The sequence below is a fragment of the Chanodichthys erythropterus genome, chromosome 10, assembly GCF_024489055.1.
Source record: "Chanodichthys erythropterus isolate Z2021 chromosome 10, ASM2448905v1, whole genome shotgun sequence".
NCBI lineage: Eukaryota > Metazoa > Chordata > Actinopteri > Cypriniformes > Xenocyprididae > Chanodichthys > Chanodichthys erythropterus.
In genome coordinates, this window is record NC_090230.1 from 14,269,982 (window position 1) to 14,287,889 (window position 17,908).

At 42.8% G+C, this 17,908-nt stretch overlaps 2 protein-coding genes across 2 annotated transcripts; both read left to right on the forward strand.

The window, feature by feature from the left end:
• Positions 1 to 242: 242 nt before the first annotated feature.
• On the forward strand, positions 243 to 10,774 carry LOC137028127 (granzyme H-like). The gene is made up of 6 exons (XM_067396891.1): positions 243 to 403; positions 1,301 to 1,386; positions 1,491 to 1,620; positions 9,967 to 10,099; positions 10,181 to 10,426; positions 10,622 to 10,774. The coding sequence occupies exons 1-6, from the start codon at positions 243 to 245 to the stop codon at positions 10,772 to 10,774; spliced, it is 909 nt and encodes a 302-aa protein (XP_067252992.1).
• Positions 10,775 to 11,508: 734 nt separating this feature from the next.
• LOC137028128 (granzyme B(G,H)-like) lies at positions 11,509 to 16,771 on the forward strand. The gene is made up of 5 exons (XM_067396892.1): positions 11,509 to 11,569; positions 11,669 to 11,819; positions 15,970 to 16,105; positions 16,257 to 16,508; positions 16,613 to 16,771. Exons 1-5 carry the CDS (start codon positions 11,509 to 11,511, stop codon positions 16,769 to 16,771), a joined length of 759 nt encoding a protein of 252 aa, XP_067252993.1.
• The last annotated feature ends 1,137 nt before the right edge of the window (positions 16,772 to 17,908 follow it).

The following is a 17,908-nucleotide window of genomic DNA, read 5'->3' on the forward strand; positions in this document are numbered from 1 at the left end:
TGACCACCTTCTTCCATAATGGATCAATTTTCTGTTCTGATCGCAACAAGTCTCTGCAAACTATTAAGATAGGCACCAATCAGAGGCCATAATTTTATGATGTCATCATGTAGACTTCTTACAAATTATTTTACAGTATTTTAAAAATACAAAAATACAAAACACTAAAGTATACAAAATACAAAGTCATTTTCATCAACCCTATCTACAAATTACAAAATACTATTTTGTATTTGAAATACATGTATCATAAATACTGCCCATCCCTGGCCAGACCCAACAATGCAGAAGAGCCACTATCAGAGTTCTGGGCTCTCATAACACCTGAGCAGTGCCACAGACTGATCCACTCCATGCCATGCCGCATTGCTGCGGTAATTCAGGCAAAAGGAGCCCCATCTAAGTATTGAGTGCTGTACATGCTCATACTTTTCATGTTCATACTTTTCAGTTGACCAAGATTTCTAAAAATCCTTTCTTTGTATTGGTCTTAAGTAATATTCTAATTTTCTGAGATACTGAATTTGGGATTTTCATTAGTTGTCAGTTATAATCATCAAAATTAAAAGAAATAATCTTTTCCATTTTTAAATGGAATTAGTGAAATAAATCTTTTTGATGATATTATAATTATATGACCAGCACCTGTATATCAGATACTTAAAACTCATACTACACTAGTAATAAAGAAATACAGTATATAGGTATAATTAATATTATAAAAAAAAAAAAAATAAAAAAAAAAATACATCCATATTGACTTTTTTTGTCACTTTTTGTGGCATTTTCATGGTTCGGCAAAGCCAAAAACTCACATAAGATGTGTTTATAGAGGCCTCTTCTGACAGAAAGTGTGTATTACAACACAAAGACCACGCTATGAAATTGTGCCCCCTGTAGGATCATGTGTGGAAATGAAACTTGTGCTGCGTCCCATTCGCACTAAAATTAGACTTTTCTTCAAATTTTAGTGCTGATGTATGTCATGGAGCCTTTAAATCAGTCTTAATCATCTATTTTAATGATATATTGTACATATTACCAACATAGAAAAGTGTCTCAGGGTATTAGAAAAGTGGCCATTGCATGAACTTAAGTGCCTTAAAGAAACTTTGGACCTTGCTTTTTTCCACACACCAGTGTCATTATTGGTGCTTGCCAGATGAGCTTCTTAAACATGATGGTAACAAGTTTTGTTTTTATACATAAGACCACAAGGATTTGAAAAAAAATTCCCAAGGTGTTGACATCACAAAAAGAGAAAGTCCCCACAAACAGTTATACTCTGCTTCTTCTGCAGACATTCAGTGTTTGTCGTCTTCATCATGATCACCATCATCTCTCTGCTCCTGCTGGCCTCTCTGCTGCCACACCTGACCTTTGCTGGTGAGACTGGTTATAACAGCATAGCCTACTGGTTTTTAATAATAATTCATTGGTGCTGAATAAGTTACTTATAGCAGCATCTCTTTCATCTCATGTGGGTATAGTGATCAATGGCAAGGAGGCCATCCCCCACTCCAGACCTTACATGGTTTCTCTTCAGAAAAACTCTCAACATACCTGCGGCGGATTCCTAATTTCTAATGAGTTTGTCTTGACTGCTGCACATTGTGGAAAGTAAGACTGTACTTCTGAGTTTAATGAATTTTCAATTTAATTCAATTTGCATTTATTTTTATAGCGCTTTTCACAATGCATATCGTTTCAAAGCAGCTTTACAGAAAAATGCACGTTTCTACATTACGGTTTAGAGTAATCTGTTATCAGCGGTGACTGTGTCCAAGTAATGTCCATATGTCAAAAATGAAAAGTGCTAAATAATACAAGTCATGCAGTTAGCTAACATTATGTATTCAGTAAGGCAGAAACAATGATCTCATTAAAGCAACTACAAGCTGTGATCATGACTGCAATACAATATAACGTTATATAGAAAATTTGGCAGTGGTGCATGTTGATTCAGAGTTGGCATCATCGAAGTTCTCGCAGGGGTTCGCGCCATCTATAGTAGAACTTTTTCACCACGTGGTAACTCGGTTCGGTTCGGCTCGCTTACTTTCGGTTTGCTTTTCCCACTACAGTTAGTAGATCGTTGTAGTTGCGCTGCCTCTACTGTCATGACCCCGCACCTAGTTTACTAACCACTATACATCCATTTCTTTTTTCAAGTTGCGTGCGACGGTAGTTTAAAACAAATCGTTTCGCGAACAAATTATACTGCTGTGGCTGCTACTCACTATTTAAATCTAGCTAGCGGGTGTATAAATCCAATGATGCTGTTAGTGACGAATGACGATTCTCTCTGACCAATCGATCTGCAGTGTTTACACATATGTAGAATTGGTACGGTGTTCTGAGATTTTCGGTTTAAAAACAAAACAACATTATCTGGATTTCCGGTTGGTGACAAATGCTGAAAATGTTGCTGAAACTACATTTTCTTTTCATGGTTTCTGTTTGGTTCAACTGCACAGTAAAACCAAGCATCCCAGAAGACCTAAATGAGTTCGGTTGGATTATGGGCTAGCCTACTGATTTTCTAACAGGAAAAAAATAAATAAATATTGTTAAATACATGCAACTGCCATTTAAATGATGTATTGCTACTTCTGTTACCTTATGAAGATTTAAAACTGGGTCATTCCTCTGGAAATGAAAGAAATAATGTCCAAAAAGTGGCCTATTTTGCAACCCTTTGTAATTCTCTGCCATCTATTCTTTTGATCATGTGTCACTTGTGTAGCTGTATATACAATGATGATCATTACTGATATAAATGGACAATTTATTTTGTTACACAGCAAACATTCATTATTCGGCATGAATTCAGGTTGATTGGGAAACATTTTCACCAGTCATCTCAATGGCAAAAAGTGTTGGATCAAAACATATATCACAAATTGTGGAATAAGGATGGGATTATGGCCTTGATTTGCTTTTGATTACTGGATGCTTGGTATAATGTGTGATAGAGTGAATATGATGTTTGAGACAGTAATGACATTTTGTTTTTCTACAAAAAGATGGGCCATGGACATGCCAACAACAAACTTTAGTCCCTTAATGTACGAAAATATGACACATAAGAAAACTATTATCAGATCAAAAATGAAATTTTTACCACTCTTTGATTTTTAATGAAAATTTTTTATTTATTTAAAACTATTTTTTATAACAACAAAAAAACATGTATCTTACAGTGCCCCCCAAATTATTTGTGCAAATGTATTTGCATTAAAGTACTATTCAAATGTCTGTAATCACTGTAGTTTTATTTTTAAAGAAATTAATTCCACAAGGATTAATTTTATTCAACAAGGATTAAATCGATTTTTTTTAAAAAAAAGAAGAAAACGATTAATCATGATTAATCACATAAAAAAATAAAAGTTTGAGTTTGCATAATATGTGTGAGTACTGTGTGAAATTAGTATGTATATATAAATACACACAAATGAATATATATATTTAAGAGAAGTGTGTTATGTACTATATTTTTAAAACAAATTAAAATAATATATAAATATAAATTATATTAAATTATATTAAAATACATTAAAATAGGCAAAAACAGATTTGAACAGACAAATAAATGCAGCCTTGGTGAGCCTAAACAAAGAATTTTATTAATACTATACTGTTGAACAGCAATACATCATATATATCAAAATTAACAAGAATTTAAGAACAATACCAGAATAGATATTAATCCTCATAAACATTTATACAGGTTTATTTCAGTTGTTATAGGCAGTGATGTACTCAATGATAACAACTAACAAAAGACAGAGTTTTAAAACATCGTAAGGTACAAATAAGGAAGATAACAATGAGCTCAACTCATTGTAGACGATAGCTGAAGGTTGTTCTGCTGTTACACATAGTGTCATACAGTGTCATCTGCTGTTACACATAGTGTCATACAGTTACAGACAACTGCACAAAACGTACATAGGCCTACTAATGAAAACATTATAAACTGTTAGGCATAAGTCAGCCGTGACTAAATATAGTTACCCTTATGGAATAATCAACTGAGATATTCATGTATGCTCTGCCTTCGGAAATCGAAAATCTCAGAAACCGAGGCTGAATCCCAAATGGCAGACTTCTATGTACTTTCGCCCTGCATTCCATTCGGAAGGGCTCATCCCTATGCCCTAATCCCTTCAAAGGGTTTACCGCCAGAGTGAGAGCTTCAAAGGGATGAAGCTCTAGAAGAAGTGATGGTGTCTACGACCGACTGGGATAGATCACTTAGAACCTCCACGTCCCATCCAGGAACAAGACACAGAGCTTCCAGAGGCCTGGACGTGGGTGCCATAGGGTGCCCCGTCCCTGAGTCAGAAGGTCCTTCCTCAAAGGAATGGGCCAAGGAGGTGCTGTCGTGAGGAGCGAGGTCCGAGTGGGCTAATATGGAGCCACTAGCAAGACTTGCTCCTTGTCCTCCTTGACTTTGCACAGGAGGCGAGCTTACACCAAGAGAGTCTACTGATGTTCCGCAAGACCCACTACTGTAAGACTTAGACAACACTGGGGAAGCGAACCCATAGGGGATGCTGCGGAGGCCACAACCTACCCTATAGATAGGGGGAGATCTGACAGGTGACAGCAGAGCTGGCTCTGCTAAGGGAAAGAAACAGGCACAACATATGGCACCCAGCCAAACATCAATGTCAGAGACGGACGGTTGGCCTGGCATCAGACACTCCACAATGTCCGAGTTGCAAGGGGAGGCGGAGGAACTCGACAGGGTTCACCAAGCAGGGAACTCTACTGGAGCAAATGGATGCACTTATCCAGGGGGCGGGAGTGGCATAGCAAGCCGACACTATAATTGGTTCTTCGCATTACCGGCTACTGGAAGCGGGAAGATGCTGGTTCCACACGAAGGCTATAGAATCTAGTTGGGTGATGCCCAGCCCGCAGCTCTTTAGATATCTGTCAGCGAGGCTCTGTGCGTCAGCACCCAAGAAGAGGCAACTCCTCTAGTCTAGTGAGCTCTTAACCCAAGCGGGCAAGGCACGCCTTGGGGCTGATAAGCCATGGCAATGGCATTCACTATCCAGTGGGCCATCCTCTGCTTGGAGACAGCCTTTCCCTTCTGCTGGCCTCCGTAACAGACAAAGAGCTGATCTGAGGTCCTAAAGCTTCGCATTCTATCCACGTACAGAGTGCGGACGGGACAGAGCAAAGCCAGGGCTGGGTCTGCCTTCTCTGAAGGTAGCACTTGTAGGTTCACTATCTGATCTCTGAAGGGAGTGGTGGAACCTTGGGCACATATCCAGGCCAGGGTCTCATGATAAAGTGAGAGTCACCGAAAGGTCCAAAGGTCTGAACGCGGGTGCCATAGGGTGCCCCATCTCTGAGTCAGAAGGTCCTTCCTCAGAGGAATGGGCCAAGGAGGTACCGTCGCAAGGAGCGTCAGTTCCAAAAACCTGGTCTGAGTGGGCCAATACGGAGCCACTAGCAAGACCTGCTCCTCTTAACGGTTGCAGTGCTGTCCGAGTGGACCAGAACGTGCTTGTCTGACAGCACCTCTTTGAAGCGGCCCAGTGCAAGATGTACTGCTAGCAACTCGAGGCAACTGATATGCCAATGATGTTGAGGCCTCTTCCACAGACCTGACACTGCATGCCCCTTGTACCTGGCTCCTCACCCGGTGGCAGAGGCATCTGTGGAGACCACAGCATGCCTGGACATTTGTTCGAGGGGAACTCCTGCCCGCAGGAATGAAGGGTCCGACCACTGAGTGAGGGTACGATGGCAGTTCGGTGTCAGGGGGAAATGGAACATACCGCATTGTAAAGCTGCCTCATATTAAGCAATTAGAGTGGCATGAAATAGTTTCAGTGGGGCCGCTGTCCTGCGCTTGAGCGAACTTAGGCAGTTCAACACTGACTGGACATGCTCCTCTGTGTTCGCACAACTGCTCCCGCAAACTGGCCAGAATGAGCCAGTCGTCGAGGTAGTTGAGAATACGAATGCCCTGTTCCTTGAGCGGTACAATGGCCACCTCCGCACCTTGGTAAAGCCGCGGGGTAGGACTTTGTACTGATATGCCCGACCCTCAACCCTTTGGCCTGATAAACCTGTAGCAGGGCCATGGCATGCAAGGCAGAGGCGGTCTGTCCGCAGGCTTTGTTAGCTTTCTCCGTCAGGCTTGACGAGAATTTACAGGCCCGGGATGGGAGACGCGGTTCACCGCGCCAGCCAGCGGCTGTTGGACACCGTTGCATCGCGATGGCTTGCTCGACTGGGGGATCCCAGCATACCCCTTAGCCTCCCCCCATCCAGAGTGGTGAAGGCAGAAGAGGGACCAGGCCTGGCACGAACGCTATACGGCGTTCTCCAAGACTTGGTCACCTCTTCATGCACTTCCAGACAGAATGGTACTGGGGCGTGACATTGAGGACCAGTGCGGGCCGCCCTGAGAAACCAATCGTCCAGCCAAGAAGGTTTGGGATGCAGTGGAGGATTCCAGATGAGCCCAACCTTTTTGGCGGCCCGGGAAAGCATAGCTGTCAACTCAGGATCAGCCTCGGGCAGTACTAAGGTCCCAGAGGGAGGTAGCGCAGCCGAGTCTTCATCTCCCGTGGACTCAAGCTCACCTTCCGGTGCCGCAATCAGCATCTGTTTCTCCGCAGGTGCACCGAAGGAAACGGATGGTTGCTCGACAGAGGGACCAGCACGATCCTCCAGCAACACCACAGGCTGCAGTGTTATTGAGGGAATAGGGGCAGCCCTAACTGTGATCCTCAGGTCACCCTTCCTACACGCTGACGCGCCAGAGCCAGAGAAAATGGCCGAATGGGGCATAGGGGAGGGGACCCCTGCTCCCTGGGAACCAAGGAACAAGAGTCTAGACCTCAACACTGAGATAGTTTCGCTCTGTGAAAGCTTGTGGCTTCGCTGTAGCATGACAAAACAAAGGCTTTTCAATAACAGGTTGGCTCCAAAGCGAAAGACAGAGTACAGAGTTACATCCACTTTCATATTTATATGCGCCTTGTGGGGGCGGTGCGCATTATGCAAATATCGCACGCCAATTCCATTGGCTTGTTTAGTTTCACTCAAAGTTGATACACTCTAAAAACTCCTGGGTTATTTCTTTAACCCATTTTCTGGATTATTTGTGTTGGGTTAAAATTATGGGTTATTTTTTCAGTGAGTAACCATTTTCTGGGTTATAGGGCTAATATTTTGACCCAATTCCTGGGTTGTTTAGGTTTCTGGGTTATTTTTCAAAGAGTAACCCATGTTCTGGGTTAACGCCCCTTCCCCCCGCCCCCCGCTGTTGTTCTGGAATTTTCTCACAGCAGTCGTTTGAAATAACCGTCACTTGAACTTGAACGCACTCGATCCGTTTTGGTCTGGGCTTCTTCGGTGCAACTTTGTCGCGTATTCAAGGTAAGCAAGTATTTTCAGTGTCAATGTAATGTAAACTTTTCTGTGTCCATGTCCCCGTTGCTAGTTTAGCACCATTTGTTGAAAAAATGACCATGGCTTACCGTGGTAATTCTGTAGTGAGCATGTAGCCACCTGCGGATATCGCGACAACATCTAACTAGTTTAAAGTCTGTGTAAAGTCAAAATAAATATGTGTTTTGAGTTTTAAATAAGAAAGTGTTATTAACTTCCCAGCCAAATTTGAATGATTAAAAATAACGATAAGTTCATGAAATTAGGTGTCAAAATGGTTGAAATGCTTTTTACACATCATTGAGAAACTTATGACCTATTTAATGTGTTTAGAAGAAAATGGCTGAATTTACTTTACACGGTCTTTAAATTCTATTTTTCATAAACTGTGCTGTACTTATCTCATTGTTATAATACTGGTAATAATACGATAAGTACAGTGCAGCTAGTGGCGACTTCATGCTGCGTTAAGGGGGTCAAACACCGGACGAGAAGCGCCGCGCTGTGCCGCGTCTTGGACAACTCGAGGTATCGTGTACTTTCTCAGTTTATGGCCAGCAATATTGCTATGTTTTAGGACATTGTGGAATTAAGATAATGTCAGTACTATGTTATGATTGTACTGTATAATTAAATACAACCGTTGTTGAGTCTGCAGTCTGAACACTTTACCTCAGAGCGTCCGTTAACTGAATGAATTGAGAATATATCCTGAAAATCCAATAACATAAGCAATTTTTATTCATGCAGCTGATTTCTGTAAATGAATGTAAAACTAACTTTATATTGCAGCACATGGTGAAGTCAGTATATACATTAACGACGATTTGAGACAAATAAGTGTAAATTTAATATAAATCTATGTACATGGCGCGCTGTGGCGCTGCAGGATTTTGAACAAGGTCCTGAACCGTTGCTGGGCGCAACGGTTAAAAAATATGCTTAGACAAATCCAAATTAAACCCTGTGGCTCGTGACGACACATTAATGTCCTAAGACACGAAACGATCGGTTTGTGCGAGAAACCTAAGCGATTGCTGAATGCAGTTGGACATAGTGGTGTTTTATAAGTAAAAAATGATATAAATAATTTTCGGTTTCTCGCACAAACGTGTCTTAGGACATCAATGTGTCGTCACGAGCCACAGGGTTTAATTTGGATTTGTCTAAGCATATTTTTTGACTCTTATAAATTGTGTTACCATTCACTCGCATTATAAGACTGACAGACGGCAGCGGTTGGAGTTAAAAATCATCATTTGTGTTTGACTGAAGAAACAAAGTCACCTACATCTTGGATGCCCTGGGGGTAAGCAGATAAACATCAAATTTTCATTTTTGGGTAAACTATCCCTTTAACTGCCCTCATATCATTTCTCTATACCTAAATATTTTTCTTTAATATGGCTTAAATGTGTCAGTGCAAGATTTTGTGACAGTCACAACTTCTTCGACAGTGGGGAATGTTACCCATTCAGTGTTATGTGCTTATAATAATAACCCTTATAGTTAAAATATTCTTGTGCCTTGTCTTTAAGCTGTTATGCATAATAATGAGCCAGATATTCACCTTTGCATTAATGTCATTATTACACTTGTTAATGAAAGAAAAGATGTACAGTATAGACTGTCATTCACACAAAATGGGTAATGCTGCAAAAGAACCACATTTGTTAACTAGCAAATTGGGCCACGTTTTTTTTTTGTTTTTTTTTAACAAAAAAACAAAAACAACAACAACAACATCATTCCCTTAAAAGTGATTATTTGTTAGCTTGATAATCAAAGAGTGTCCGGTGAGTGGTTCACAAGTGTCTCGACTTATTAACAATACTCATGTTGTCTTGTTTTCTGTCTTTCAGGTGAAGACAGAGATGAGGAGGCATTTCTTCTCTTACATGAGGACACTATCAAAACTCTTGTCCCTCAAGTTCAATCCAGTTATTGAATGTTGTCAAATGTTTGAGAGAATGAGTTGTTTATTTTTCTATTTTTTCTAATGTCTAATGTTATTACAGTGTGACCTAAAATAAATAGGTCCAAGTGTGTAGAGTTTATGTAGAGTTTAATTTAATTTAATGCAATAAAAATGTAAAAGTGCTTGAAGTGTGTAAGTGCCTGAAGTTTTATTTTCTGAAATAAGGCATACTGGCATAATAACCCAAGTTAGGTTATTTTTGACCTTTGACCTTTGGTTAAAAAGGGACCTACTAATTTCTGGGTTATTTCAACCCAGATATTGGGGTTGTTCTTTTGACCCAGAAGTTGGGTTATATTAACTACAATTTTGGGTTATTTTAACCCAAAATTTGGGTTAGGTATTTAACCCAGAAGTTGGGTCAAAAAGAATAACCCATTTTTCTGGGTTGAAATAACCCAGAAATTAGTTGGTCCCTTTTTAACCCAGGATTTTATTTTTGACCCAGGAGTTTTTAGTGTGTAGGGCTCTCTGGCGATATCCGTATTCATCGGTCACTACTGATGTACTTCGAATGTGACTGACTGAAAGGGAACTGAAGTTAAGATTGTTTCCATTAACAGAACAGAAGAGCTGACAGTTGTGGTTGGTGCACATGACCTACGAAAAGGAGCTGTCCACATTAAAGTGAAGTTCTATTACAGACATCAGGATTATAGTGAAGAAACTTTGCAGAATGACATCATGCTTTTGAGGGTAACAAACTGCATTTATACCAGTTGTTCAAAATGATTTAAACACATGCCTGTTAACACTAATACTGTTTTTGGATTGCAGCTAGAGAAAAAAGTCGAAAATAATGAAAATGTCAAATGGATTTCCATACCAAAGACAAAAGGAGACATCAATGCAGATTCTGATTGCAGTGTTGCAGGCTGGGGAATGTTTAGTAATGGCACTTCAAGCCCAGTCCTAATGGAAACGAACGTAATGATGAATAACAAAATATGTGAAAATATATGGAAATCAGAGTTCTCAGCTGCACAAATGATTTGTGTATATGGCAAAGGAGGAACCTGTAAGGTATGTAAAAAAAGTTTATTAAAAAAATGAATAATGATAATATTAGTAATAAACAAATAAAATAAAAGAACAATAAATAAACTAATTATTTCAATTTATATAATACTTTACAATGCATTAAGTAGTTTCAATGTGCTGAAGAGAGAAAGGTGATAACTGGATTTTTATGACACACTAATCCTTGTTTCTTAACAGGGGGATTCAGGAGGTCCTTTGGTTTGTGGAGACGCTGCTGTTGGGGTCACGTCTTTTGGAAATCTCTGCAATTCACCTGAGCATCATAATGTGTATACTAAGATTTCAGCCTATCTTCCATGGATCAAAAATATAACTGAAAAAAATAATTGACTTTATAATAATAAAAAAAGATGTGTAGTACTAGTGCTTAATCAAAAATGTTTCCAAATGTTTCACAGATTTTTCCCACATCTCATTCTAATAAAGTATCATGTTTTAAGAACAATAAGTGAAATGGTCCTCAATGTTACAACCTCATGAAATTGCAGTAAAATCCTGTCTAGATGCAGTATGCAAACAAAATATAATTTTTCTTCCTCATACTTATTTTCTGAACTCCTATAAAGTTAATCAAGAGGGAAGGTATTTGTACTGCACTTGTGCACTACCTTATATTCAAGTATATTTGTGTTTCATATATTGCATGCAAATATTGTGACACTATGCATATTCTTTTAACAGTTTTTTTTTTTGTTGTTGTCTGACACTTGAGGTTGGAGCTTATGAGCAGATCTTGCTACAATGGGTGTGAAATTGCTTAATCTTTGCTTTGCACGCTATTTCAAGAAAGACCACACATTTATCTTGAAATAAATGTTTCAAATGGCTCTGCTCGAGTGCAATGTAAGCATAGCAGGAAATAATCTGAATATGTAAAATAAACAGTCAATGCAGTTATGGTCATGTGACCTGTTTATCATTGCATATGCAAACTCTTTCACTTGGACTGAATTATGATAGTAAATCGTTTGAGCTCTAAGAAAGGAAGCTCAGTGTCTCCGCCCATCTTTTTAAAATTTATACCATGTTTAGCCAGAAAGAGCTCATCGATCATCATCATCATCATGACCATCATCATCTCTCTGCTCCTGCTGGCCTCTCTGCTGCCACACCTGACCTTCACTGGTGAGACTGACTGAACAAAATACTAAAAAAAAAAAACTACCAAGTTAATATAAATCAGTGAGGAAGAAATATAATAACTAACAATATCTCTTTTCTCAGCTCGTGTGAATGTGGGTATAATGAACGGCACAGAAGCAAAACCTCACTCCAGACCTTACATGGTTTCTGTCCAAGCGAAGGAGCAACATATCTGTGGTGGATTCCTCATTTCTGATAGATTTGTCATGACTGCTGCACACTGCAGATACATGTAAGACTACTAATATATATATATATATATATATATATATATATATATATATATATATATATATATATATATATATATACACACACACACACTGTTACAGATCCCTTGTTTCCCTGGACTCCATTTCCCAGAATCCTCCTGTTCTCCTCACCTGCACACACTTCCCTCGTCAGTTCCTCATCATCACGGATCACCTGCACCTGGACTCTATTGTTAGCACTCCTATATATTGCACTCACTCCCTTCACTCCTTGTCCGTTCTCTGTTGTGTTAAGCGTATGTTTGATGTCTCCTTGCCTATGTTCATTAAAGTATTGTCTATTTGTGGAAATCCGTGATCTGCCTCATCTCTACACCACCATACCGTAACAGAAGAACGGACCATAAACGTTGGATTTTCACAGAAAAAAAAAAAAATGGAGACTTTCCCCAGCTCCCTGGATCCAGCTCCTCCAACGCCTCTCACCCTGACAGCCAGCGATCGCCTTATCGGGCTCCTGCAGGTAGGACGTTCGCTGGAGAGGTATGTGGAGGAGTTCGTTGAGCTTGCTTATTTGTCTGACTGGCCTGAAGCAGTTTTGATCTCCCTGTTTTTGGATGGATTGGATGACGACACTATCCGTTTTGATGAACCTGTTTTTTGTTTCTCCTTAAGCGAAACTATCAATTTAATTTTGTGGTTAAATGGCTCCAAATTCTTTGTGGAAGAGGTTCAGGATCAGTGTTGTCGTCCGGTCCATCCAGAAACACGGTTGGCCGGGCCAGTCAGTCAACCTCCGGCTTCCTCCGCACACCTTTCCAGCGAACTCCCTGCCTGCCCCAGGCTGGACCCATATTCCGCTACTGGGCCCAGTAAGCGGAGGAGGAGGAAGAAAGCGGCCCCATTGTCTCCAGAGCCCGCTCCAGTATCTCCAGAGCCCGCTCCAGTATCTCCAGAGCCCGCTCCAGTGTCTCCAGAGCCCGCTCCAGTGTCTCCAGAGCCCGCTCCAGTATCTCCAGAGCCCGCTCCAGTATCTCCAGAGCCAGCTCCAGTATCTCCAGAGCCAGCTCCAGTCCCCACAGAGCCAGCTCCAGTGCCTGTGGGGATTTTAATTGTATTTGAGGGGATGAAATGGCCCTCAACCCCAGTCTCCTCCGAGCCAAGTTCTCCAGTCTCCGCCGAGCCAAGTTCTCCAGTCTCCTCCGAGCCAAGTTCTCCAGTCTCCTCCGAGCCAAGTTCTCCAGTCTCCTCCGAGCCAAGTTCTCCAGTCTCCTCCGAGCCAAGTTCTCCAGTCTCCTCCGAGCCAAGTTCTCCAGTCTCCTCCGAGCCAAGTTCTCCAGTCTCCTCCGAGCCAAGTTCTCCAGTCTCCTCCGAGCCAAGTTCTCCAGTCTCCTCCGAGCCAAGTTCTCCAGTCTCCTCCGAGCCAAGTTCTCCAGTCTCCTCCGAGCCAAGTTCTCCAGTCTCCTCCGAGCCAAGTTCTCCAGTCTCCTCCGAGCCAAGTTCTCCAGTCTCCTCCGAGCCAAGTTCTCCAGTCTCCTCCGAGCCAAGTTCTCCAGTCTCCTCCGAGCCAAGTTCTCCAGTCTCCTCCGAGCCAAGTTCTCCAGTCTCCTCCGAGCCAAGTTCTCCAGTCTCCTCCGAGCCAAGTTCTCCAGTCTCCTCCGAGCCAAGTTGAGCGGGCTCTGGAGACACTGGAGCGGGCTCTGGAGACACTGGAGCGGGCTCTGGAGACACTGGAGCGGGCTCTGGAGATACTGGAGCGGGCTCTGGAGATACTGGAGCGGGCTCTGGAGACAATGGGGCCGCTTTCTTCCTCCTCCTCCGCTTACTGGGCCCAGTAGCGGAATATGGGTCCAGCCTGGGGCAGGCAGGGAGTTCGCTGGAAAGGTGTGCGGAGGAAGCCGGAGGTTGACTGACTGGCCCGGCCAACCGTGTTTCTGGATGGACCGGACGACAACACTGATCCTGAACCTCTTCCACAAAGAATTTGGAGCCATTTAACCACAAAATTAAATTGATAGTTTCGCTTAAGGAGAAACAAAAAACAGGTTCATCAAAACGGATAGTGTCGTCATCCAATCCATCCAAAAACAGGGAGATCAAAACTGCTTCAGGCCAGTCAGACAAATAAGCAAGCTCAACGAACTCCTCCACATACCTCTCCAGCGAACGTCCTACCTGCAGGAGCCCGATAAGGCGATCGCTGGCTGTCAGGGTGAGAGGCGTTGGAGGAGCTGGATCCAGGGAGCTGGGGAAAGTCTCCAGTCTCCGCCTCCGAGCAAGCAGCGCCAGTCTCCGCCTCCGAGCAAGCAGCGCCAGTCTCCGCCTCCGAGCAAGCAGCGCCAGTCTCCGCCTCCGAGCAAGCAGCGCCAGTCTCCGCCTCCGAGCAAGCAGCGCCAGTCTCCGCCTCCGAGCAAGCAGCGCCAGTCTCCGCCTCCGAGCAAGCAGCGCCAGTCTCCGCCTCCGAGCAAGCAGCGCCAGTCTCCGCCTCCGAGCAAGCAGCGCCAGTCTCCGCCTCCGAGCAAGCAGCGCCAGTCTCCGCCCCCGAGCAAGCAGCGCCAGTCTCCGCCTCCGAGCAAGCAGCGCCAGTCTCCGCCTCCGAGCAAGCAGCGCCAGTCTCCGCCTCCGAGCAAGCAGCGCCAGTCTCCGCCTCCGAGCAAGCAGCGCCAGTCTCCGCCTCCGAGCAAGCAGCGCCAGTCTCCGCCTCCGAGCAAGCAGCGCCAGTCTCCGCCGCCGAGCCCTCAGCTCCAGCCGCCGCCGCCGAGCCCTCAGCTCCAGCCGCCGCCGAGCCAGCCCCTATTATGAACTTTGTGGTTGAAACAACATACAGCCCTAAGACTGTTTACCCTCCCTGCCTCCCTCTCCCACCTCCATCCATTTGTGTTTGTACTGAACCTCCACCTCAAGCCCCCTCGCCCAGATCTCCACCTCGGACCTCTGGGCGATTACCTACACCCTGGCTCCAACCTCCCTCTGCTCCACCGTTGCCCATCAGTCCTCCAGCCTCACAAGTCTCCATCCTGCCCCCGTTCACACCTTGGTCCCTCGTCAGCCTGCCCTCCCCTCTGGACTGCACTCCTCCGTCTCCGCTCCGTCCCTCCATCCCTCGTTTCCAGTTGGCTTCCTCACTCCCCCTGGTGTTCACTTTGTTGTCTGTCGTCTGTGTTCAACTGCGGCCTTCTGGAGCCCCGGCTGCGCTTCGGTCGGCGGAGCCATGGATTCCGCCATCTCCCGCCGGTCCTTCTGCGCCGACTGGGCTTGACGGCGTGAGGACGTCAGCTCCTGACCCGCCATGGCGGCCCGCTGCACCTGACCCGCCATGTCTGCCCGCTGCACCTGACCCGCCATGTCTGCCCGCTGCATGTCTGCCCGCTGCACCTGACCCGCCATGGCTGCCCGCTGCACCTGACCCGCCATAGCTGCCCACGGCTCCTGACCCTCCATGGCCGCCTTCGGCTCCTGATCCACCATGGCTGCCCACGGCTCCTGACCCGCCATGGTTTTTGGACCTGCCCTGGAGACCTCCACTCCAGTCTACTCCTCCCCCTGCTCCGGTTTGAGGTCTCCAGGGCGCCCGCCCCCCTCCCGGTTGTTACATCTACGGCGCGAGGACGCGCCTACCGGGAGGGGGAGGTACTGTTACAGATCCCTTGTTTCCCTGGACTCCATTTCCCAGAATCCTCCTGTTCTCCTCACCTGCACACACTTCCCTCGTCAGTTCCTCATCACGGATCACCTGCACCTGGACTCTATTGTTAGCACTCCTATATATTGCACTCACTCCCTTCACTCCTTGTCCGTTCTCTGTTGTGTTAAGCGTATGTTTGATGTCTCCTTGCCTATGTTCATTAAAGTATTGTCTATTTGTGGAAATCCGTGATCTGCCTCATCTCTACACCACCATACCGTAACACACACACACTAATAACCAGCTAATTATATAATTAATAAATAATTATTAAATTATTTAAAATTAAATATATATATATATTTTTTAAATTAGTTTATATTACATATATTGTTGACATTTAATTTAAAAATACATATACACTTCATGAAAATGACTACAGTACAATTATGCACTATTCTATCAAATATTCATCATGACTTTGGCAACCAAACCACCACACATACAGACATTATTGCTAAATATAACTTGTTTCTTTTTAACAGTTTTCCAGTTCTGACAGTTGTGCTAGGTGCACATGACCTACAAGAAAAGAATTTGGACCGACTCAATGTGGATTTCTACCATGAGCATCCGAACTATACCAGTGGATCCTTTCATAATGACATTTTTCTTTTGAAGGTAAGAAACTGCACTTGAACTTTAATGCACTTAAATTGTTCTTAATAATATTTGTTTCAGGAAATAGTGGTCTGGTCTGTTTTATATTACACTTCTGGAGGATGATCAAATCTTTCTATTAATGATGATGCTGTTTTTGGTTTACAGCTAGAAAAAACATGTGGAACCAAACAACAATATCAAGTGGATATCCATACCAATGAAAGAAGATGATATTGAAGCAGATACTGTTTGTAGTGTCGCAGGATGGGGAAGTTTAAAAACAAATGGGAAAGGAAACAACCACCTCATGGAGACAGATGTGGCAGTCATGAATAACATGAAATGTGAAAGTAAATGGGGGGAAAAAGAATATTCAGCTTCACAGATGATGTGTGTATATGGCAATGGAGGAAGCTGTGATGTATGTAAAAAACACAATAACAGAGTAACCAAATCATTATGTGTCAGTGAAGTTACAAATTATGACAACTCATGACTTATGTGTTGATCTGTGTTTCTTAACAGGGGGATTCTGGAGGTCCTTTGGTTTGTGGAGCCATTGCAGTCGGTGTAACATCCTTTGGGGACCCTGAGCAGTGTAATTCACTTAAACTACCTGAAGTTTATATTAAGATTTCAGCATATCTTCCATGGATAAAGAGCATTATTGGAAATATTAATTGAATTAATTGCAGATTAAATGGGGTGATTTTTTTTGTGAAAGTTTAGTTGTTTTTCATAACATAAACATTCATAAACATAATAAACATTGTAATATGCATAAATATGTGCTTTGTGCTGTCCTCTCAATAAAAAAATAAACAAAATAAAAATGACAGTGGTGCGACAACAGCAGTAAGAAAGCATCTGATCATACAGATATTTTGTACTGTATATATATTGCCTACATAGAAATGTATCTCAGGGCATTACAAAAGTGGCCATTGTGTGAACCTTAAAGAGATATTGGACCTTTTTTTTTTTTTCCACACACCAGTGTCATTATTGGTGCTTGCCAGATGAGGTGCTTACTAATAGTAACAACTTTTTTGTTTTGGACATACGACCACAAGGATTAGCAAGAAATTACTCAAGGTGTTACTGACATCACAAAATGAGAAACAGAGTCTCCACCCACTCAAACATTTATACTCTGCTTCTTCTGAAGACACATCATCTTCAACAGCATATTATACTGGTTTTTAAGAATAATTAATTGGGATGTGCTGAATAAGTTACTGATATCATCTCTTTCAGCTCATGTGGATATAGTGAATGGCAAGGAAGCCATTCCTCATTTCTGATGAGTTTCTGTTAAACGCGGCACATTGCCGAAACATGTAAGACTGTAGTTTTGTCTGAGCTAAAATCATGCACGTTTCTACATTACAATTTAGAGTAATCTGTTATCAGTGGTGACTGTGTCCAAGTAATGTCCATATGTCAAAAATGTAAAGTGCTAAAATAATACAAGTCATGAAGTTAGTTAACATCATGTATTCAGTTGACAGCAATGATCTCATTAAAGCAATTATTACAAGTTGTGATCATGATTACAACATTAGCAGTGGTGGTGTAAGTTGATTCAGAGTTGGCATCATCTGAAGTTCTCACAGGGGTTGGTGTAAAAATGGCCACACACCGGTTATATTCATGTGCCTTAGTTTTCCTTGCGTTACAGTAAAGTCAACACACACACACATAAAAAAAACAGCATCTCTTCAGTGTACTGAGTTTGTGGTGACAATAAATGGGTTATTCCCACATACCTGATCATCTGTGGTAAAGTCTCTAACCGGACACTCTGTAGTGGGTCTGTTA